This window comes from Falco naumanni, chromosome 1 (genome assembly GCF_017639655.2).
Source record: "Falco naumanni isolate bFalNau1 chromosome 1, bFalNau1.pat, whole genome shotgun sequence".
In the NCBI taxonomy this organism is placed as follows: domain Eukaryota; kingdom Metazoa; phylum Chordata; class Aves; order Falconiformes; family Falconidae; genus Falco; species Falco naumanni.
The window spans coordinates 111,105,771-111,129,724 of NC_054054.1; the positions used below are offsets into that span (position 1 = coordinate 111,105,771).

Below are 23,954 nucleotides of genomic sequence, written 5' to 3' on the forward strand. Positions count from 1 at the left end.
TAAGTTATCAAGTATTTTTGTTGAGAGGGAAATGTGGGAGAGTCATATATCACCTATCTGCACATGAGGATACAGGCCATATTTAGTAGAGCTCTCTAATACTTTCTTTATATTTATTCTCCATCAGTACCAAGATTGAGTCATCTGCATAATATTAGTATGTGATCCAGTTTTAACACAGAACCCTGGCTGTGACTCAGACAACAGTCCGCCCCCCTATTTTACTAAGGCTTCAGCAGAACAGGTTTTTCATGCTCAGATCTCTTCAACATACCACAGCTTGAGTACTTCTGGAAGCCTCCAGATGCACAGGGCCTGGGCACTTGACTCACCTGGAGCTGTGCTGCTGGCAGATTAACATCAGCCACCATCTCTGTGCAGGGGTGCTCCACCTGCAGCCGGGGGTTCAGCTCCAGAAAGTAGAAACTGCCATCCTGGCTGTACAGGTATTCCACAGTGCCTGCACTCACGTATCCCACCATTTTGGCAAGCTTCACTGCACACTAGGATACAGGAAAAGAGAGTATTTGATTTCCAGGTGCTATGCTCTCTTCATCCACCTCACCCACTTCAGACACTCTCTTGTTGGTATTTTGAAACATCCAAAAACCTTGTAACAGGCCCTAGAACTGCTCAAAAAACCACGTGGCACAGGAGTTTTGATTTCCAGATTATTTCATTTACAGTTTACAGAAGGCAGAGTTTGAAGCAAATATTTATAATACTTGGCATTAGACAATTCATACAACTCCTGCAGCTTGCTTTTAATATGACAATATACATTTAAAACACCCTTCCCTGCTATTTTTGGGGTGCATGCATTTTTTGAAAGGAGCTCTACAGCTGTTTGTCAGGACATGGTAGACTCAGTTTTGGAAATGTGAATGGCTGCCCGCACCAAGCAGTTTAAGACACACAACCCTACATTGCTCCTTTAAAAGACTCAACAATGCACAACCCTTGGCAATGTTAAACAATGGGGGGGAAAAAAAAAACAAAAAAAAAAAAAACAGTCCTGCTGTTTCTGGAGTTTCACAAGGAAAATAGAACTTGCAGAGCCACTCTCACCTGTTCCATGTGCTCAAACACCACTGAAGTCGCAATAGAAGCAGGTGCTTCCTCAATAATCTTCTGGTGCCTGCGCTGCACGGAGCAATCCCGGCCAAAGAGAGAGATGGCATTGCCATACTGATCTGCCAGGATCTGCACCTCCAAATGGCGGGACTGTTTGGCTAGCCTCATTACAAAGATTGGAGAGCCTGGGACTTCAGCTTGAACCTAAAGACAGCATATCAATAGGCAGATCATTTTTTGTAAACACTTGTCTGGTCACAATTACCCCAAGTAACTTTTTTTTAAGCAAGGAACATCCATAATACTTCCCCTGGGCCACCTAAGGCTGAAAATACCCTGCATTCACTTGTATACAATTACAGTGTCGCTTCCATTCCTCTCAGCTGTCCTAAATAACCCGTAATCTAAAGAAGGCTCCTGTCCCTCAACATTTCTGAGCTGTGCTGCAGATGCCCTCCATTACTCTGTTTTATTTAGTATCTCCTATGATGTGTGGGCATTTGACAACTGTATTGGATATGCAGATACATTGAAATCCTACCAACAAACTCATGATTCAAAGCGGCTCTCATGATTCAAAGAGGCTCTGATACATAATGCAGGCTTTTTCAGTTCTTTAACATTTCCGATACAGTGCTCAGAATCACCCAACCAGAACACTGAGAACAAGACAACACACATCAGTGGGAAAAGTTACCTGTCTAAACAGATTGGGGAAGTCATCTGCATTGTTAACTTTCCTAATTCCTTTTCCTCCTCCTCCTTCAGAGGCCTTGATCATGACAGGGTAACCAACCTCCTCAGCAGCCTGATCAAGATGGGCAGAAACACACGGGTAAGTACAAAAAGGCAGCAGAATCAAGTTGAAAAGATCATTATTCCCCTGTTGATTTGTGTCCAAGCTTCTGTCTGACCATTTAGCAACCAAGACATGAATGGGATAGAAAACAAACATTCCAGTCTGAGAGAATACCTGTAGTTGAAAAAATCAGCATGATTTTGTGACTACAGAGAACTCTAGCCTCTCAAAGTGATCACAAAATCTTTTGTCAGTGCTTCACACCTCTAAATTTATAAACCCATAGAGAAGTGTTTTGTATAATACAGAAAATCATTAAGCTGGGTAACACAGAAAAAATTACATAGTCCACCCTCTCTCTTTCCAAAGGAAAACTCCCAAATCCTGTATTGTCTCAGGAGTATCTCCCATTCTAGAAATCTTCCTCAAAGAGAAACTTAAAAAAAGACAAAATCAAATGTGAGGTCATGGGTCTTTATTAAAAACACCTTGTTCCTGCATTAAACAAAACCCAGAAGAGAGTCCTTAATGAAATGCAACTTTGTTCCAGTACGTTGTCTCTTTCTCCTAATTCTGCAGGCTGGGCCCAAAGATGATATGTGAAATGTCACTTCTTGATTTCCAAGACTTAGTTCTGTGAGGCTGATGGTCTAGTTCTAGTTTGTATTCCCATACCTATAAATAGAGAACCTCTTGGTCTCTCCAGGTACGTATGCAGCAAGACCTCAAATACCTCTAAGACACTAGCCACATACCCGCAGTCCATCATCTGCATCTTTCACGTAGCCTTTTTCATATAGTTCCTGAGGAACATTCAAGATACGCTTCTGAAGATCATTTTCCTGCCAGTCTACTCGAAGACCTGAAACATAAGCATTATCTTCTTAGCTCATTCTGCTGCAAGGCTCAGTGAGACCTCACACATCAGACACTGGTGAAAAAAACAGCAGCCATAGTTCCACAAGAACTACTCTGGAAGCATTTAAAAAACAGAACACAGAATGTAAACAGATATTTCTGTTTTCTGGGGAGTGGATCTCTTCATCCAATGAATTACATCCTCCATTTACCCTGTGCAATTCTGAGAAACAAGTTATTTACAGTCTTTTGAAACTCCACAAAGCTTCCATGTATTGGCTTGTGTACTCCAAAACGACACGCTCTGTGCTAGAAAAGTAAAGGCTACAGAAATACCAGATATTACAGCTGTACTGTTAGACTAACAGCATGCTACACAACATGTAAATTTTACCTGACATGACATATATAAATCAGTCACTATGTCTAAGTCTCGGATAACACCAATTTGAAACCTTAAATGGATGGAACATCTCTTGGAACACCTTTTTGTGCACAGACACTTCTAAAAGATTAGATGTGTTGAAGAAAAAAAGATTAGAATGATCTTGATAAAACACGGGACAACTTCTTTCTCACCACTGCCACTCCAAGGAAGGGTTGGAATGCCAGCAGTCTGAGCCACTATTGAAGAAGCAATTTTATCTCCTAGGGCCCACATTGCTTGGCTTGGAGGACCTGCAAAGAGCAAAAACAATGCATGAGAGACACAAGAGATATCAGACACTGGAGAAATGTCCAGAAGAGTAATTCAGGTTCCCTGGAAGAGGGATAAATAAATACTCTTAGCAGGGTTGCTGCATGCCACATCTTAACTGGTATGAATGAACATTTCTGAACCAAATGGAGCATTAGCTGCATCAGCCAGGAAACTAAAAGGAAACAGTAGTTTGCTTTTACTTTTGACCAAGAGGAGGAAAAGGCAATTGAAACTACAGCAATACAACCACTGGCACATCACAATAGCTTGTTAAGTGCCCACTGTGTTAAAGCAGTCTTGGCACACTCAGCTTGCAAGCACCACTCTCTGTCCATGTGTCCTCAAGCTGGTCCTGCCCTCAAAGGGATGACAGGTACTAGTAACTGGAACTAAGTGTGCATACCACACACTGCCGGAATAATATTTCAGTGTTCTGATTTTATTTGAAACGTGGCTCACATGGGGCTGTAGTGTATGATTGGTAAGAGATTTAAACTGGAATTAAAATACAGCTTTTAAATCCACTCCTCTTCAAAGGTCCAAAGTATTTCTGTGGTTATGGCTCAACACACTATAGACAAAAAGATATGCCAGAAGTCCTGGTACAGCTATCCTCAGGCTATGTTCAGACCATGACTTTTAAAACTAAAGATGGACTTGTGATAAATACTGCATGTGTCCAAAACCTTATCCAATATTCAGATCCATGTGGTTCAGGAGATGAGGCTTACTGCATTAAACATCTCCAGCACTTGGTTAACTACAGTGCTAACTAGATCACAAACTTCGTGTACTGTCTACATAAAACTCCACTCTTTCCATAAAACTGAACTACAAACACCCTCTTCAAAGGGACATTCAGCTTTTGAAACATCTGCTTGAACAGGAATCTTTTCTGATTTTGTATCTCATGATATTCAAAGATATGTTGGAGAACTTGCCAATTCTCCTGTACAAGAATTATTTTCCAGCATATGTCCAAAGCTTACCTAGTTTCCTTAGTCTCGATGGCTGAAGACAGCCAACTGTTAGACAGCATAGTCTGTTGCTCTGACTACTGTAAAGAACTTATCATCAATCTTGCACTTGTAAACCATACGTCACGGCACTCTTAGGCTCAGCATTTTCTACATCACTAAACCTACACATTTTAAAATAAGGACTAGACATTAGATCAGAACTATATCTCCTCACCCATGAAAGCAATGCCATTTTTGTGGAGAAGGTCTGGAAGTTTTGGGTTCTCAGATGCATGGCCCCAGCCAGCCCACACAGCCTGCAGAAGAAAATAACATAATTCACTCTTTGTTTTAGTAAAAGAAGCATGTGAGCAGAAATAGAAAGCATGCAGATACTTCAAGTCTTTCTTTTCCTCACTGAAAACAGCCTCATAACAGTCATAAGCCAGACCAGCCTCCTGAACTACGCCGTGTGCTTAGTTTAAAGGGCTAGTTTTGCATCTTGTAGACAAGTCAAAGAAGGCTGCCGCAGCAAACTGTTGAAAAGGAACTAAGTGTATGGAAGTGAAAAGGTGGAAGGATCTGTCTTGGTTTCAGCTGGGATATAGTTAATTTTCTTCTTAGTAGCTGGTGCAGTGCTGTGTTTTGGATTTGGTCTGAGAGCAATATTGATAACACACTGATTTTTTAGTTGTTGCTAGGTAATGTTAGTACACTAAGTCAAGGACTTTTCAGTTTCTCAGACCTTGCCAGCGAGGGGGCTGGAGGGGCACAAGAAACTGGAAGGGGACACAGCCAGGACAGCTGACCCAAACTAGCCAAAGGGATATTCCATACCACAGAATGTCCTGCTCTGTATACAAACTGGGGGGGTGGCTGGGGCTCCAGTCAGTGGGTGGTGAGCAACTGCATTGTGCATCCCTTGTTTCCTTTTCTTCCTTCCCTTTGGATTTTGTTCCTTTCCCCTTCTCCCTCCTTTTCATTATAATTGGTTTTATTTTATTTTATTTCAATTACTAAAATGTTCTTATCTCAACTCTTGAGTTTTACATTCCTTCCCAATACTCCTCCCCATCTCTCAGCAGGGTGTGAGCAAGCAGCTCTGTGGCACTTTGTCACCAGCTGGGGTTAAACCATGACAGGAGCTTTGCATCTCATGCAGACATTCATACTGGAAAATCCACTGCATTGTAATACGCTTGCCTTTTGGTGACAGTATAGGTTGGCAATTTCAATTTCTTTGACCTGTCTTTCTCCCCAGATACAACTCATTATTTAAGGAGAGAAGATTGCTCGGTGTTACCTCCTGTTTCAAAAACTATCTTTGACACTTCTCACCTGCACTGGAATCCGCTTAGCAATATCAAGAATGAGTTCCACATTTGCATAGTTGTTGTTGTTTGTTCCTCCTGGAACTGGGACGTAGTGATCTGCCATTTTAATATACTCTGTAAACACAAAGAAGGTCCCATTTAGATTGCAAATCTAATAAACGGTACTTGGTCTATAACTCACTAAATCTACAGTACTGGAAGTACTTAACCTTCTTCCAGAGAACTCTGTTACTTGACAGAACGGTAGGTGATGCAGTGGATACCCACACTGCACCTCTTGTATCCCTGTGGACACACATCCCTGTGCAAGGAGTGGGCTGTGCACCTTCACTGGCCTTCGCAGCTCACCTGCATTTGCCTTCAGATCCTCAGGAGTCACCATGACAACAAATCTGATTGCTCGCTCATTTCGAAACATCTCGTAGGACCACCGCCGGATGGACCTCATGCATTTCACTGCTGCAATGCCATTATTTGCTATCAGGACCTGAGTACGTTAGAAGCAGGGATGAAATACAGTCTAAATAGCACAAAACACGAAATGATAATGAAAACAGTTTTTTCTCTGCAGACTCTTCACCCAGTTTTGGGGCTATGCAGTTTTGTTAGCCAGCATTCAATCCAGCAAGAACATTTAATGGCCCATCAGTCAATTTAGAAAACAGCTCTTGCTCCACCATAACGATTTTAATGCATTATGCTTTGTTTGGATTAAAGAGCAGAAGGACACATGAGAATACGCATAATGAGCGGCTAAAACTTATGGTACCTGAAAGGATGGGACCTCATCCATTAAATGATTATGTAATTTTAAATACATTTCTTAGTGTTTTTTCCAGTCTACTTTTGTTACATCTGTCTATAAATCATTCTCTATCAGCAGAATTGCTCTAGCTCACTCAGAAATTTTTTTCTGTCACACTAATCTAGAGCAATGAGATCCTTATTTATTGCATATAAAATAAAATGGAAAAACAACGATGACAGGCCAAAGTACAACATTCAAATTCAGGAATATTAATATTTTGATATCTGCAATGTACAGCCTTATACAGAGAGAGGTCATAGCTCAAGAGAAGGGAACAAAATGCAATACGCTAAAGTAACTTACCTTTTCAATAACTTTATTCCCTCCAAAACGCGTAACAAATTCTGCTGGAGAAGCCACAGTGAAATCCCGCTGCACATCAACTTTCTTCCTGTCCCGGCCTTGCTTTACAAGGTGTAAACCAGACATACTGGGCCTAAAGTTGTGGGAGACAGAAAAAAAAGGCAACTTGGCAGTGCAGATGTACACAAATAGAAAAAGCTATGTGAATAATTTGTAAAGTTCCCCTTGACCATACTCCCCAAGCAGACAAGCAGAATCACTCCCTGCCTCCAGATCACCACGGCCTGGTCTTCAGCTTTTCCAGGGATGACTGGGTTTTAACTGCCTTTCCATTATCTCTCTGCAAAAGCTAGGTTATCTGGAGAAATTCCAGTTCTGCTAATACAGAAATTGGTAAACACGTTCACTGTATATTGCAGCCCAACACAGAACAACAATGCTCCACCACACTGCTTTCAATTCATCTAGGAAAGCTGGAAAATGACAACAAAGTTTTCTGGCTTTGGTAAAACAAGCTACCAAGATCAGAATCTGTAGGGAAATCCCATGGGGAACCACAGCAAACACATCTCCAGCTGCAAACTAGAGACTGTGACTGGCTACTTGAAATCATTTTGCAAGAATTTTCCACCATCCAATCTTTCATGTCTTCCTCAAAATTTCTGAGAGCTAGAGGACAAATCAGTCACGTTAGTTCTACCACAAACAGCGAAAGCCAGTTTTGTGTCTGACAAGATCAATGCCGTGTTCTGCCACTGCTTTTCTGTGTGGGAAGGGGACAGTCACTTCCCTTTCTTAGGCTTCAGCTTCCACAGAAGTAACATATGCATAAATCACCCTTTGCTTTTACAAGCACTACAGCACTTGATTTGCTAAAATTCACAAAACTGATATTGTGAGATGAAACTCAACAGAAAAACAAAGACCTACTCTTCACACTGTGTTGTCTACCATAGTGCAGCATGACTGGGGAAATAGCAAGATACTTTTTATTTTAAAGCCCCTGAAGCTTTATCTCTCGGGTCACCCCGCAGTTTGCCCATTTTTCCTTCTGTATTTAGTATGCTTTTCGTAACAGGTTCCTTTCCCATGAACACACTGAAGCCCTTACCCCTGCCACCACACAGGATTACAGAACCTTTCTGTAGGAAGGAGAGATGAGTATTAGGAAGTTATTTTAAAAACTACTCAATGCTTTGGAAAGACCAGCGACCAAGGGGATCAATACCATTTGAGCAGCTGTGTAACTGGTAGCATCTGTCCCCAGGAGCCACAGGGGCCCTGCTAGCTGCCCTTTGGCCATGGAAACCCATCAGAACCCTCTGGCCTAATCAGCTGCTGAAGCACTGCTACCATTGAGCAACTCCCCTGGGAAATGGGATGGGACATGGTAGAAAGCAACTGGAGTTGCTCGGGGAGGACATGAAGGGAAAACCAATCCAAGGACAAGCCAAGCCGTGCACAGCATCTAGAAGTCTCCTTTTATAAACACAGCCAGCAAGAAAGGTCAGGTAGCCGAAGAGCTGTACCTGTGAGGTTCACTGCCCTGTGGAGCATCCTGGTTTAAATGAGCTGCTGTTAAGAGGTACTTGGTGACAGCCTGAGAGGAAACACACAGACCCCCACCCTCACATTCCCTCATAAATACGTTATGGCTATGAAGAGTTATCCATCTGGAATGCAGACCCTCCTTAGCTCTTCTTCAGGAGCATAGTAACACCACAGACCAGTATTTTGACTAGAAAATGTTCTTATGAAAGAAGCCTTGAACAAACTGTATCTAGTTTAAATCCAGATTCTTCTCTTATGCATCTTTCCTGTGAAAAATCACGGTGCTAACACAGACTACACTGTGCTTTGCAGTACACATCAACAAAAAGGATCTTGATCCATGCCATCTAGCACAACCTGTTCCAAAAGGTAAATGCCAAATCCTGATATAACCAACCAAGAACTGTGCTAGAACAAAGGGTGATCTTTCAGATAAGGCAAGATCAGTGCCCAGATCTGACCATAAAGACGCGTTTATCTACCACACATAAGATGGAGAGGATCTTCCCCTTCCTCTCTGCCTTCACACACACACCATCTAGTTCGGCTGTGACATCCTGCTGTGGCACAACCCTGACTTTGTGAGGATTTCCAGAACAGCAAGAAAGCATATTTACAGCACTTGAAATTCAGACCCTGTGTTCTGTGTTAACACATCGATCTTTCTCTCTCACACATGAGATATTCCCATGACAAATGGCCATGCTGGTGGAGAACTTCAAGTTACAGTCTTGCAAACATTAAGCTTAACTGGGAAGTGAAAACCTGTTCTAAGCACAGCAAAGAGAGACTTTGAAGCGATCCATGAAGCCAAGACTGGGAGAAGTAAAGATAATGGGAAATACAGGATTTTAAATCATGGTAAAAACCAGATGCCTATCTCCCAGTGATATTCTGGGACATATAAATGGCTGTACTAGGTCATCCCGAAGTATATCCAGTCTAGTAACTTATCTCAAGGAAGAGCTGCCAGCTGATATCCAGAGAAGAGCCTAAGAACAACTTAAGCGTGCAAAGGTTCTTCCTCTGTGTACTTTCCCTCCTTCCAGTGAGCTGCACTTTCAGAGGTGGACATTGTTAGTGAATTTAAAACCTATTCCTATGAACAGGAGTTCACAAACTGCTCTGTGATAATCTCTGCCCAGGAAGTCAAGGGCAGGAGCCAACAGGCAAGGAAAAGAAGAAAGCTGTAGTTAAGGCTGAATTTCTACTTGTATTTAAAGAGGGTCAGTATCAATGGCATGGCAAGGAAGGAGCACAGTCTAAAAAGTGAGACAGGTTTATTCATTGCAGGTTTACTGAGAGCAGTCTCAACAAAAACAGAAAAAGGAAAAATCTTGGGGTCAGAATCTGTGAGCGTGTATGAATATGAACTATCCTGCCAAGTTGAAATTACTATGCACATAAAGATACTGCTACAGATAAAATGTCAAAAAAACCAAAGGTTTATCAACCAGAAGAGTGCACAAACACTTGTTTATAAGCAAGTATAGTTCAGTTGATTTGTGACAGTAAGCATACAAAGAACATTAAGTTTATTTACTAATAACCACAGGCTGCACATTAAAATCAAAACAGAAGGGAGGGGGGGGTTGCTGTTTGGGTTTTCTTCTTTTTTTGCAGGGTAAGATGAGGTAGAAGTTGGGCAGCAGGAAGAAACAAATCTCTAAACAAAACAGAATAAATGCTGAGTTAGTAACAGTCATCCCTATTAATCACCAGATCACAACCGCAGTGTTTTGTTACACAGGAACTTTCAGAATCCTCATCTGTCCTTCAGAGTTTACAGAGGTTAGAAGTTGTGCAGAATCTCAAACTTTTTAAACACTGATCCCCCAATTAAGATGTATTTTAGCATCTTTCTTACAGACTGCATGCACAGATAGCTCACAGTAACTGGCAAGGTTTCAGAGGATAAAATTAATGTGGAAAAACATCAGTATGCAACTCCAGTACAGAGTGCCCAGCTGCCTCACTCCAAAACAGTCGCTGCTATGAGAAGACAATCATATCTGTAATTCTTACCTTTGCAGCATGTGATATCTCATTTCCTGATTCTGCTCTGCAGAATCCTCCATGCTGTCTCAGTGAAGGAATTAAGAGCTTTCGGGCTTGCTTACGACTGGTCTAGTGTAGCTGCTATTTGATTTTTTTCAATACTGCAGCTCAAAATCCAGCAGGAGAAAGCTGCACAGAGCCTCTTGCACTCATGCGGCTGTGCAGTGGCATTCCCCAGATTGCTTCAATCTTTTAACCTTTGTCCCTTGCATTACACCACCCCTCTCAGTCACTCTTCCTGTGACGCAGCATGCACAGAGGGTAGCAGCTTCCCTCTTCTGCATTCAGAGGAAAGCAGCTGATCAGGAAAGAGAGAAAATTATCTACAGGTTATGTAATCAGGCTTAACGCACAGCACCAGTGCTGCAGCCCACACGACGCACGGTGGCTGTGCCCAGCAATGGCCAGCCCCAGTTCATGCTCCCCACAACTGGGGACACACAAGCAAACGGAGACTGCACAGCTTCCCCATGTGCAGCATCAGCATCCTGAGGAACTCTGCACTGCTGGCTGCATGACTGCGCCGGGAGCAGGCAAGCACCTCAGCAGCAGCTACTTTTGCAAGAGCAAGCAAAGGAGTAACTACAGGGGCCATTTTGCATGAAGAATTCAATAAACATGTAGGATTTAATACCACATTTTCAGGAGGAACGGAAAGGTGACAAGGAAAGCATTTCCAGGGCTGCAGCAAAGAAAGTGAGTGCCACTGTTCATACAGGCACACAGAGCATAGTGGTGATCCAGACATGAGACAACAGGTCACACTGGATGCCAGCTTGGAAGCTGGGAGACCCTGGACAAGTCACTTTTCTGTGCCTCTGTTTCTCCACCTAAAAAATGGACATGAGATCACTCCAAGTGCTGTAAGAATAAATACCCTCACAAGCAAAGTGCTAAAGTACTGCAGGGTCCAATAACATCACTGGAGAAAGGAAGCAGAGTGTTTACTCAGTATTGAGCACATGCAAAAACATAAATTGCAAATTTGGGGGCAGGGACTGGATAAGCAAAGGCAATGACTGCAGCGACGCAGTGATGATCAAATCTGGACTGGAACTAGACACAGCAACTGGATTACATTTTCAAATGTCACGACATTTGGGTCTGTCCTGGTGTAGGGCCATATCCAGGTAGCATTGCTATTATCTGATGCACAAACATCCCAAGAGTATGAGCAAAAGCCATGCAATCACCCAGGAGAGGATCACTCAAAAAAAGGAACAAATAGCCAGAGAAAAAGTGTCACATTAACATGAGGACAGTATGCAACCTTGAGCCCTGACAGGCAAGGTGAGGTCATGGCAGGAGACAGGGAACTAAGAACAGTACAGGCGATAGGAGCAACGACCAACAGCAAGTGCCATGTGTCTGATAAACTGCAGGCAAACAATTCTGTGCATATCCAATTTCTTCAAGCGTTGCCAGCAGAAGGCTAAAGGGGACAGCGACACACTGTGGCAGTGAAGGCAGCAGTCAAACTGGAAATAAATCACTTCACTACACAGCAGAGACAAGAAATACCAGGGAAAGAACAGTTTAAACAAAAAAACCATCCAGCATTATATATCTACCCAATAACTAAATGCCTCTCTCACCTGTCAGCCTTTTTTCCTCCTTAAAGAGCTACTCAAACTACCCAACTGTGAAGTACACCAGAAATTTCCCATTTAATTAATTTTAAAAACAGAAGTATGTAAAAAAAAACCCACAACTTATCTTGAAATATTTTCCAGCACTGGCTCTATCTTGAGAGGCCTCTCATCTTACCCGGGTGTGACACAGATCCCTGCTTCCAGCCCACCGGAACAAACTCAAAGTCCCTGCCTCCCACATCCAGCACACACGACTCCGGCCACGGAAGTCAGCTCTCCCAGGTCCTCCAGGCTCCTACTTCCCTTCATCTCTGCAGGGAGGCTACCACTAACTCACCATTTCACCAGTTCCGAACAAGCCATCATAAGGGTTGAGAATCACAAACCTACAGGCTCTGCTTGATAAAAATGTGTCACTTTCTCTTCTGGTCATCACTATGTGAGACCAGCAAAACCCAACAGACTTTCAGTGACTCTACTGGATACGTATTTCATGAAGCATTTAAATGGCATGTTCCATCATTTTCAAAATAAAGCACTTGCATGATTTGTGGTTCCATTAGATTTCCTCAGTTTTTGATCCCAATTCAAGATTAGCATCTCATAGTATAATTGAAATTTCACTTCTCAGGTTTTATGAAAATGGTTTCCTGTTCTCCAAAAAACGCCACTCACAGACCCAATCCAAACAGTTTCTGACCATTGTAGCCACAAGGAAGCAAATCCTACATATACACGCAGCTTCATGTTAGAGGAGCAGCTTCAGCACTGGTTAAAAATATTCATTGTGCCTTCTACCAGCTGAATTCACTGCTATGAAATCAATGGACACGATTTGCTGCAACATCCCTACAAAAACACGCTACACAAGGATGTGTCATTCTGATACAATACTTACCATCAAACACACAGACTCCACAAAGCTCATTTCCCAAACATAATACTACTCAGAACCCAAATGGCAAACATCATATGAAAACCATCCCCCTCTTCAGACCCCAGGCCTGCTGTTAGACAAAAGGAAAGCCTGCGCGGTTCTCTTGTTCTAGCCTCCAAGAAAAAAAGCATTCATTACAGACACATACCTGACGCACATCGCAGCTAGGAGCCTGCATTGATCCCAGCACTGTAACATGCCAAGTGCTATCAGTGACGTAGCAGTTTATTCCAAAGGCAGTGATGCATTAGCTGGCTTGTTTGAAAGGCAGCCTTAAGAAGACTGCAGCACATACACACACGCACACACACACACACCGAGAACGGTGGGTTTTTTTCCTCCAGATTTGGCCTGTAAAGGGTGTGAAGAGAGGGCAGCTCTGATCATCAATTTGGGCTTTCTGTTTTGTAAATATGTAAGTGCTGATGCAAACATGTATTTGATCTGGGTGGTAAGACTCAAGGCAGCTGAAGCATCCCTAAGATCTGCTCCAATTTTAGATCTGCCCTTGCAACCTATTTCACAAAAAGGCAGAGAGAAAGAGCAAGCATATTTGTAGTCCGGCAAGCAATGCAGAATTCTGCAGCCGGAGTAAACAGTTCACTATGTCTCTGGTAATAGGCACTGGGAGGCAGCAATCTGGACTTACTCAAAGACAGGTTTTGCCTGCAATTTTAAAGAGACAGAACAGTCAGCTTGAATGCAGTGCTTCAACCTATAACTAACTAAAGTAAGAAAGAAACTCTGTGTAGCTCTGACAAAGGATCAAGCCTAAGGATTTCAGGAAATTAAATAATGGATGCAGCACAAAAACCCAAAACCAACCCTCTCCCTACTGCCTGGCTAAGTAAATTGACTTTCATGCTCACACAGATTTTGAACAGCCATCAAGGCAGGTCTTTAGCCTAAAGCAGTAACTTTGGTTCCAAAACTACGGAGCTCAAACTGGCACAAGCTGCTAGGATTCTTCCTCTCAAATAACCAAGTACCAACAGCTGCAACAGCTGCAGATTTCAAGTGCTGAGACACTTGTTTGTCAGGTATTTTCTTTTCCTAAACCACACACCTGGCTTTTTATCTGCCATGCCATGTGCATTTCAAACTGGACCATACCCACACGATGCACACACCAAATCACTCATGTTCCTTGCAAGTTCCAAAGCAACATCACAGCTGTAATTATGGGAGGGAACCAAGTGATTTAGAGCTCACTGAGCTCCTCCGGATCACACACTCTAACATACTATGATCAAAACCACTTCAGACCTGAGGCTCTTCAACATACCCCACTCCCTTTGACTGTTCTTTCCAAGGTATTCTGCACTCAACTTTATGAGTCTCACGCTTGACTAGCCTCTAGCTTTCCACATGCCCCAAGCCCCTTCCTCCTCCTTCAAATTTATCTTTCACAACCCATTTCTCCATTGTGCCCTTCCTGCTTAGACCCATGGCACCAGGTTTTCACTCCTCAAAAATACCCAGTAAATCCAAATGTCAATCCAAATAAATAGCTAAAGTTAAATAACATTGATAGCTGTCCTCCAGTTCCTAAAATCACAAAGTACTGAAAGATCTTTACTTTTACATCCTCACGAAGTACAAAATTCCACATGTTCCCGTAGCAACGGCCTAACACACTCCAGGTCAAGCCCTGCCACCAAGATAAAAGTTATTAACAACAGTAAAAGACAGTTCTGCAACTGAGAAGAGAGCAGAACTGAAGCCTTTGGCAAGGAGCCTTCCCAGTGCTCTTTGACAAAATTCAACTGTTGAACAGATCTCATCTACATGAACAAGAGACTGTACCTTTTTTAACAACCAGAAATAATGGGGTAGATACAGAGTCAAGAGATCCAAATTACTCCCTAGCCTAAAGACTTTGCTTTCCCTACCTACAATAGGTTTAATGACACTTCCTCTTTTCCCAGATTTGTTGCGAGCCTACAGTCACCGACAGCTTTTCCTGTGGTCACTGAAGATACAAGCACTAGGCTGACAGGGGATTCTACAAAAGCGCTTGTCTTCGAATGCCTTTGCTACATGTCCCAATCTGAGTGAAAAGCAAGGGCACTCAGCAAAATACAGGAGGCGGCCCTAAAGTATTCCGATAGGGACAAAGCATACTTCATTATCTTTCCAATTAGAAATATCAGATAAGCAACTAGGAGACATTGTCACTGCTGTGGTATCTCAGCCAGCTGATCTCTGCAAAATCTCCCTACAAATTACTGAATTTAGAGATGACATTTCCCATGTTAACTGAGGTCAAAGGGAGGAAAACACCGGTCACACCAAAATAAGAAGAATGCTACTTTTGAAAGGTACGCAGAATCAGAGTCCTTTAGAGTCTATCTGTTCACTGAACAGAGTAGCTTTCAGAGAAGAAAAAAGTTGTAATTCACAGGTTATCAGTACAACCAGAAACAGCTAGGAACCCAAAACACCTTACAAGCTTCCTCTTTTTCAACAGATACAGGAGGAAATTCAACTTTTCACTCCAGGTGGATGAAGTTCAAAATATAAATCACAACATCACTCGCTGGCAGCTAACAAGGAACTAAATCCTTTGTTTTGTAGGGGTTCCTTGAAGATGCACAGCTTTATTTCAGTAACCTGAAGAAACATGCAACAGTATCGCTCTCCTCATCTGCTGAGCCAATAGCAATTGATCATATGCAAATAAAAATGTCTCAGCAAGCAGCACGCCATTCCAGTTTCAATAGAGGCCTTCTGGTCCACGAGACACAAACCCATGCAAGTAAACCTCCACAGCAACTGATAGCACAAGCAGCAGAGCAAGAGGAGCAGCCTTCAACTCCAGCAGAAAGCCTCGAACAGGAAGCAATCACTTCAGCAAAGGAGAAATCCCTTTTGATGCAGCTGGACCGGTCTTGAACGCAGCAGTAAAAGCATCAGCCTTGCAGACACTAAAGCGGCACTTAAGAGTTTTACAAGACCAATGCTCTATAATGTTACCTCCTAACCACAAAGAGTTGGACTGGAAAGGAATTTTTTAAAATTCAGAACAAGCTCAAAAGGATCCTTTGTTACCTTCAGTACTCCTGTGCAATTGCTCTACAACTGGTTTCTAAGCAGGCACTCTGTCCCAGGGCCAGTCTGGGCATACTCAACAAACTACTGTCTAGGCTAGAATTTGGGCATTCTTCCAAAATCACTTTAATAGATTATTAGTTCTTCTTAAGCATCTCAATAATTTATTTAGACTATTTACTGGGAAGTCCAAATAGCATTAGGTGCTAAGGGCTAAAGTCTCTGTAGCTTAGTATCAGAGGTAACAGCTGAGGTACTTCAAAAAATTTTGCTTCCAATTGATGCAAGTGGATTATCAGGCAACTCTGTACACCTATTTCATTACTTACAAAACCAGAAGACACACAGGATTTACTCTATTTTAAACAAGAATGTGATACCAAGATACCATCTTTGAAGTTAGGAATTAAATTCAGCAATAGTCAAGAACAATTTATTAAACAAAAGAAACAGACCCAAAGTATTTTCCAACCTACTTAATTTACCACTAAAACTTCAGAGAGCAGCATCGCAACTGCCTAACCGCTCACTACACTACAGCAAAAACTGTATCCCAGCAGGGCTGCTTCCTGTGGTTGGAAGTGCTGATGGAAATTTCTGAACTCAAAGACAACACAGTTACACCTGGAAGCAAAAAGATTAAGAAAAAATTACATGCTTGGGTTTATTACATAAAGGTACAAAATGCAACAAAGAGTAGATTTTGTTGATGTAAACTGTACACAAGTAGAGTATTTTCTTCAAGGAAGCTTGTTTCCAACGTTAGATGCTATAACCATGAGAGTGAGGAAGGCATTTACATGATTTTTATTACTGATACTCTTCAAACAAAGCACAACTACAAGCAAGAAAAGAACTACGTGGTTACTTTTCCAACACACAATTTCTGCTGAGCACTGATGTTCCACACACCAATTTAAAGTTCATTATCACTGCGTGGCTTTCTCAATCCTATATAGTAGCAGCCAACTGGCACAATCAAAGGTTTTCATAGATCTCTAGTAGTATGGAAGCCTATATTGTACAACCTGTCCCAGCAAAACTGTCTTTAGCAACAGCATAAACACAAGATCAATAAGGTGATAGATGGAACAACACAGCACATGCATTCTGCATGGTCAAATAAAGAAACATGAGTTGGCATACAGAGTACCGATAGCTGGGTCAGGATATATCGATTAGATGTCACAACGCCGTCCAATGGTAAGGCTCTCAGCAATGCTTTCCAGCTTAGACAGGAGACTGGCAAATCTCAGGTACTGAAGCCAGTGTAGGGAAAGGCCTATGCTTCATGAACTGGCAACATGCCATCACTTTTTATGGGGGTCTAACAGCAAGAGGGCAGCAGCAATGCCTGTTACTACAGGTACACTCACATTCCTTTACTCAGCTGACTAAATTCTGGATTTTAGACTGTTGTCTAAGAAGGACTTCTCTGCAGCAAAGCCCCCCACCTGAAAGACAAGCTATCTCTACCTGACCATTTCCTGTATGAAACTAACCAGCAAATGGGAACTTTTTCAATATTTTTTTTTTAAATTCAAAATTTGGCAACTTTTTCAAAAAGATACACTACCCTGGACCTGCACCTTGTCTGACCCACTAGTCAAACTATACAGAACTCCCCATGAATTTATCTCTGTCACTTGAGAAAGTGTGGTACCTTTGTGACTACCAAAAGGAAGCTAGAAGCAAGAATAACTGTGTTCCATTAACTCACTGTCACAGATTGACTTCAGGCAAGTTGTTGAACTTGTCTTTCTCTCAGTTTCTCCATCTGTAAACATCATCTGGAAATCTTTTGATGAAAGGGACTACCATCCTGGAAAACTATTTCAATTCATGTTACTTTATCTTAGAAAAACAGGCCATAATGCTGTAACTTTTTTATTTAAATTGGCATTTCCCTCTAATTTAACTGAAAGTCAAGTACCCTCAAAAGAGAGTGCCAAAGTAAGCAAGTTACAACAGAGGTGCTCAAGGTTGCGCACCTATTGCATTATAGCTCTCCGATGCCAGAGAGTGTCCTAGAAGTTGCTTGATTTTCTTGCTCTCCTATTGTCTATTTCCACACTAATGGTTATGTGTTTAACCAGTTTCTTCTGTTCCTAAAATATATATACAGTTACAGGGCTAGATCTTTTCCTGCTTCAGACTAACCTTTTGTGCTGCCAAATTATAACTGGCAGTCCTTGGAAAGGTAATCCCCTTCAAATTTGCTTTGAGATTTTTACATCTGTTATATTAGAGCCAACTGGTTAAACATGTCCATCAGCGTGACCATAACTACTCTGTAAAGTACAGACTACTATCCCCCTTCTGTCCCAGCACAAAGAGTCTGCTACTATTTGTTTTCAGAGGCTGTCTTCCTAAAGAACCACCAATAAAAGGCCAGATTAATATTCCTTATTCTGCACAAGCAAAGAAATCAGCGAAACAGAAGAACAAATTGAAAGGATTACCTGACCGTGTAAATACCTACTACGGGTCAATAAAAGCCAGAAACCTTTTTGGAACTGACCATTTCTTCAAAAATAAAAAAGTAAAGTGAGGGATTGTTCAGTAAAAGCTATAGTGGGATTCAGACTGTCCTGTATGTTCCTGGAATGGGATGACACCTTTTCAAAAGGCAGGCAGAAAGAGCAAATCAAGCGAAGGTTCTTCTAGATTTGGCTCTGACCACTGGCAGGATCTGCTGGGAGAACCCAAGGCCAAAAGGCAGCAGAAGAGTCACAACTTATTTGTAAGGAACTAGCAAACAAAAAAGGTAGTAAGTTACATCCAGTTGGAAGATGTCAGGGACAAAACTTTCCTAAAAAAAAAAACGCATTTTATTTCCTTCCTTACATGCTAAAAAGGCTTGCAAATAGGGGACTGTCAATTGCTGTAGTAAATTTGGATGTTACGAAGACTTCTAACACTGTCCAAAACTATGTTTTCATAAATAGAACAAGCACAAACTGCAGGTAATCGGAAATTCAGATGATGGTGAGTTCTATTAAACTGGAAGGATGTAAAAAGAAGGGCTTTGGCAAGGATCCATTCCAACACCAACACTAACATTTTATTTTTAAATTTATTAATTATGAGCTTACCATCATACTAGGAATGACTGAAGATGCTCTGGAATCAAGAGTCTAATTCTAAAGGAATTTGACAAGGTGGCAAAGTAACCTGAAAAGAGTTGCTGCAATTCAGTAGTGGCAAGTGCAAATATCACACCTAGTAAAAGATAACTTTATCAATATTCAGTGTGGCAATTGTTCACAGACTGCTGGCTCCCCATGTACAATACCTCCTCACTCTACCCAGCACTGACAGGGCCTCAGGTACAGTCCTGTGTACAGGTCTGGGCACTACACCTCCTGAAATATAGGACACAAATGAAGGGGACATGGAAGAGTGAAGCAAGACCGATCAGACACCGAGAAACTGTGATCTGTACACACACTGAAAAGTAGAAGATACCTAGCCTGTAACAAAGAAAAACACTAGTGGGCACATCCCACTAGTGGTATGCAAATCAGCAACACTAAAAATAAAAGTGGCCTTTTGGCAAGGAAATGTTAACACCACAACCTCAAAAGCCCAGCTTCATAGCTTATTTGAGCCACTCTGGCCATCAAAGAATTTGGAGTAGGAATGAAGCAGCCCTTCTCCCAGCCATGAGACCAACCATATTAGTCTTGTCTTATTACCCTCTTGCAGGATACCAATCTTTTATTTAACCACCAATAAAATTTTCTCCATCCAAAACAAAAAACATTTCAGGCAATATGGAGTCACTGATCTTACCCAGAGGTACTGCCAGTTCTTTGCTTCATGTAAAGCAGAAACCCCATACCGAAACAAAAAGCAAGTAACATCCTTGTTCTGAACAAACATGGCCCAGCTAAAAGACGTACACAAATGAAAATTTCAAAGACCCCAGTCAATACGTTTCAATTTTCTGAGAACCGGGACAAGAGACGGGCAGTATAAGCAAGTCCACCGCAACACTCAACAGCTGAGATGTCTGAAAGATGCTTAAGGAATTTAGGCACAGATATGTCATTAAAACCAATGGAAAACAGAAGGTTTTGATACAGATAAAAATACAAGATGTCACTTAGACTGCCGAAAGATGTCTTGGCACAACAAAAACGTATAAAGCCAAACCTGAATATAAAGTTGAATCTTTGGGTTATTTTTGGAATGGATGGAGCAAAAAGGCTGAAGACTGAATCCAAATACTATTTTACCCATACCTCATATGACTTGCCAGGCCATCTTGAGCATTAGGAAGTCCTAGATCTGAAAGGGAATCCGAGCAGACAGATACAGGCGACAAAGACCTCTCTTTCTCCTCTAGCAGATCCAGTTTCACCAAGGAGCTCGTCTCATCTTCTGAGTTATCCTCTGACACAGAGCCAATAATAAAGCGAGAATGAGGGTTCATCTCCAGGGGTTTAGCAGGTTGGGAAGACTCTTCCATGGCTCCTACAAATTGGGCTCTCAGCACTGTAAGGAGCAAAAGAAAGCAAAAAAACCCAAAGCCTGAGGTTAATACCTGCCATTGCAGGACAAAGAAGAGGGCAAAGTAAGGTTCACTTCTGATAGGAAATGCAATGTTAAAGCATCATAGCTGAGCCCAGATAGGCATCCAGGATCAAGAATAGTTACAACTGCTATAATCAATGACTTGTCTGTTTGCACAAGATCTATGAGGTCAAAACAGCTGGTCATTCTGATCTGTTGCAGAACCTATTCGTTTAACAAAGCTGCAATAGTCACTTAAAAAAAAATCCCATATAAATGCATGACTAGAAATCTAAAACCTGACTGGTCCTGTGCAATCTGCTCTAGCTGACCCTGCTTAAGCAGGGGGTTGGACTAGATGATCTCCAGAGCCTTTCCAACCTCAGCCGTTCCGTAATTCTGGGATTAAAAATTTGTATTTCAACAGTATCTGAATGCTGGGACTCATTGTGTTAGGTACTGCACAAAGCATTATTTACTGCTATTCAAATGATGGATTTGATTTGGCACAAATGCCCTTTTCCCAGCCCTTGCCAGGTGCAAGACACATCATCTCTCACATTTTTTCAGAAAACGTCTCATTTCTTATAATTCCTCTAGGAATCTGAGCTGACCTATCAAACACCAGAGGGCAGACACAGCATACCGGCCAGCAGCCTGCCAGACAGGTGGGCCTAGGCAAGACCTAAGATCTGTTCAGAACAGGAGCCCACCTCCATCTGCAGTCAACAGCAGACACTTGGGGAAGAGGAAAAAAAAAAATGGGCTGAACATAAAGTTTGCATGCTCAAAACATGATCTCAGCTTCCCATGCCAAGAGCTCAAGCACATCTCAAGCCAGCATTACTATCTCTGGGTTTAGCGGCATGAAAAGTTCCAACTGAGGCAAAGTGAGTAACTTTGAAGTTTTCACTTAAAGAAACATCCACAGATTCTGAACAACTACATGATTAACTGAATATTTTATAAAAAAAATATTCCCTAGGAGTTCTCTATACATATAATAGGTATAACATAAGCAGTAATTACTTTTAAACTTCTTCCACATGCTTGTGCGCCACCTGCTTTATCCTTAACCTGAAAAGATTAAACTTTAGGAAGACTTCAGTGTTCAAAGCTCATTCAAGTCTGAAGATAAGTCACCCCCAGGATGACTTTAACAAAAATAATAACCCACCCTTATCAAAGTGAAAGGTCTTACTCCATCCATATCCACCTCTTCCCCTCTCCTCCCCTGCCTGCTCTCCATCAGCTCTGGTGGCTTCCAGACCTTCAACAAAACCAGCAGAACTACAACCAACAAAATAAGGTAATTTCCTGCAAGATTAGCAAGTGGAATTGGAGCAGCAAAGGGAGTGGATAGGAAGATACTGGTAAGGAATGATGGGGTCAGAAGCAAAGCCTCCCCTCTTTGGCAGCAGGGAACTGTCAGACCAGCTCAGCCATCTTCTAAAACTTCACCCTGACTTTAACCTCTTGGTCTCTGATCATCCATGTCGATTAGGGGATAGCATCTACTTTGTGGTAATATATTGAAACTTAGTGGCATGATTTATTGTCATCAGAGGAAAATACAAAAGTTCAGGTCTCCATTTTCTATTTTAAACAATTATTACATAGAGAGAGGATAACCTCTTAATACGGAGAGAACTCCGAGTATCAAAAATCCAGTGTTGTTCCAACAGGGAATGAATGCACTTTCTTAAAAATTTAAAATAAATAATAATTACAATGGAGAAAGGGCATGACAGATGGAGAAAAAGGAACACCTCACAGCACAAAGACAGGTGGGATGGGAAATAAGCATTTGACCCTGCTCTGCCCAACTCTGATGCACTTACATGATAACTACACAGAGCTGGAAATCACATCGTTATAAAATTAGGAATGCACTAACCTCTTGTTATTCTTGCAATCTGAGCAGTAATCCACTTCCAAAATGAACTGGAAAAGAATTAACAAGTAAATGTTATTATTATTATTACTACTACTCCTCCTCCTCCCCTGTGTGTGTTTTCCCAACTATAGGGATCTTTGAACACAAAACTGTCATGAAAAAAATCACAGGTACAAAACAGACTAGATGTCTTGCTCCAGGTCATGGAGTAAACCAGGAACTGAACCTGCAATGTCCAAGTCAAGCCGTGGCACCTCCTGCCAGTCCACTGTTCTGGCAACTTCTGAGCAATGTGTTAGCACGCACGTGATCATCCCACATATATTTTAGTTTTGGTTCTAAAAGAAACTTTGTGCTGTACTTTGTGCCAGTGCTACCTACTTATGTCAAACTCTTGTCCTCTGTCAACTTCTGAATCTGCTGGCCAATTTCAGCTGAATTTGATGGTCAGGAGTAAATCCCAATGATAATTAGAAATTCTGTGAAAAATTGGTGGCTAAAAGACAGAGCTGACATATTTTTACATGAAAAACCCCAGTAGTTTACCTGTAAAACAAGCTGTGATACAGCCATACAGACAAGGATGAGACAAGGGGACATTTATCTCGGGGCCCCATTCTCCCAGGACGTACTTCACTATGCAGAAGGGACTGTTTTGATACCCTTAACCGTCACACCACAGACATCCTAAACCAGTGGGAAAACCTCATCAGTCCTGCTAATTATAGTCATGTTATGCCAAGTACAGGGATACAGCATAAATGGTTTAATATGAACATGATAGCTTTCATCCAGCACACAAGCAAAACTGGACCATATTATAACACAAATAGGACATGATTGTAGTTTTAATTAGAGCACCAACAAGGAATTTATAAACACCGTGCTCTTTTTTTTCCATCAGTAAGTGAGAATTAAAAACTGATCCAACTGGCTTATGCACTTTTACCATGAATGTACTTGACTGAATTATTTAGATCAAACCCTGTGTTGACATCACTACTCCCACAAACTCCAGTTTCACTGAGGCCACAGGCAGTTCACTTTACAGAGGCGTTATTAACCATTTTATGGCGGAAAATCTACGAACATCTGTCCGACACAGGCATTAAAAGGGTAGATTGATCTGCCTTTTTTGAGGGTGGAGATGGAGAAGGGGAACCATGACTATAGTCTGCAGACCTACCTGTGACATGCAGAACGTAAACCATACAGAAAGATTTCTTTACCTGAAGTGCTTGGGCAGGACTTAACAGCTTAGAAGCACAAAATTTAATCAAATTTTTTTTGCACATAAAAACTTGACAACAATATTTACATGTATATTTATCCTGGCATCAGATGACTCCTAGAGAATATCATCCAGACAGACTTACTGTTGGCACAATTATCAGTGCTGAAGAATCTGGGATACAGCCAAACTAACTTCAACCCTCTCTTAATGAAGGAAAACTTTTTCTGATTTCAAGAACCTACACATTAATACGCAAGTTTCAAGGCTTTTTCCCCCCCCTG

General features: G+C 41.7%; 1 protein-coding gene across 10 annotated transcripts in view; it reads right to left on the reverse strand.

Moving 5' to 3' along the window:
• Positions 1 to 23,954, reverse strand: part of ACACA (acetyl-CoA carboxylase alpha) — a 148,031-nt gene that overhangs the window by 108,400 nt on the left and 15,677 nt on the right. For 9 of the 10 annotated variants that reach the window (XM_040577878.1, XM_040577902.1, XM_040577891.1 and 6 more), the window contains 11 exons: positions 22,440 to 22,486; positions 20,272 to 20,524; positions 6,836 to 6,968; positions 6,073 to 6,211; positions 5,729 to 5,838; positions 4,626 to 4,707; positions 3,311 to 3,409; positions 2,629 to 2,735; positions 1,772 to 1,882; positions 1,069 to 1,278; positions 333 to 503 (listed from right to left, as the gene is read on the reverse strand). In XM_040577878.1, coding sequence (XP_040433812.1) covers positions 333 to 503; positions 1,069 to 1,278; positions 1,772 to 1,882; positions 2,629 to 2,735; positions 3,311 to 3,409; positions 4,626 to 4,707; positions 5,729 to 5,838; positions 6,073 to 6,211; positions 6,836 to 6,968; positions 20,272 to 20,498 — 1,389 coding nt within the window. In that variant the 5' untranslated portion in view covers positions 20,499 to 20,524; positions 22,440 to 22,486. Of the gene's footprint in view, positions 1 to 332; positions 504 to 1,068; positions 1,279 to 1,771; positions 1,883 to 2,628; positions 2,736 to 3,310; positions 3,410 to 4,625; positions 4,708 to 5,728; positions 5,839 to 6,072; positions 6,212 to 6,835; positions 6,969 to 10,411; positions 10,661 to 20,271; positions 20,525 to 22,439; positions 22,487 to 23,954 lie in introns of those variants that run through there. The other variant, XM_040577913.1, reaches the window with a different exon arrangement.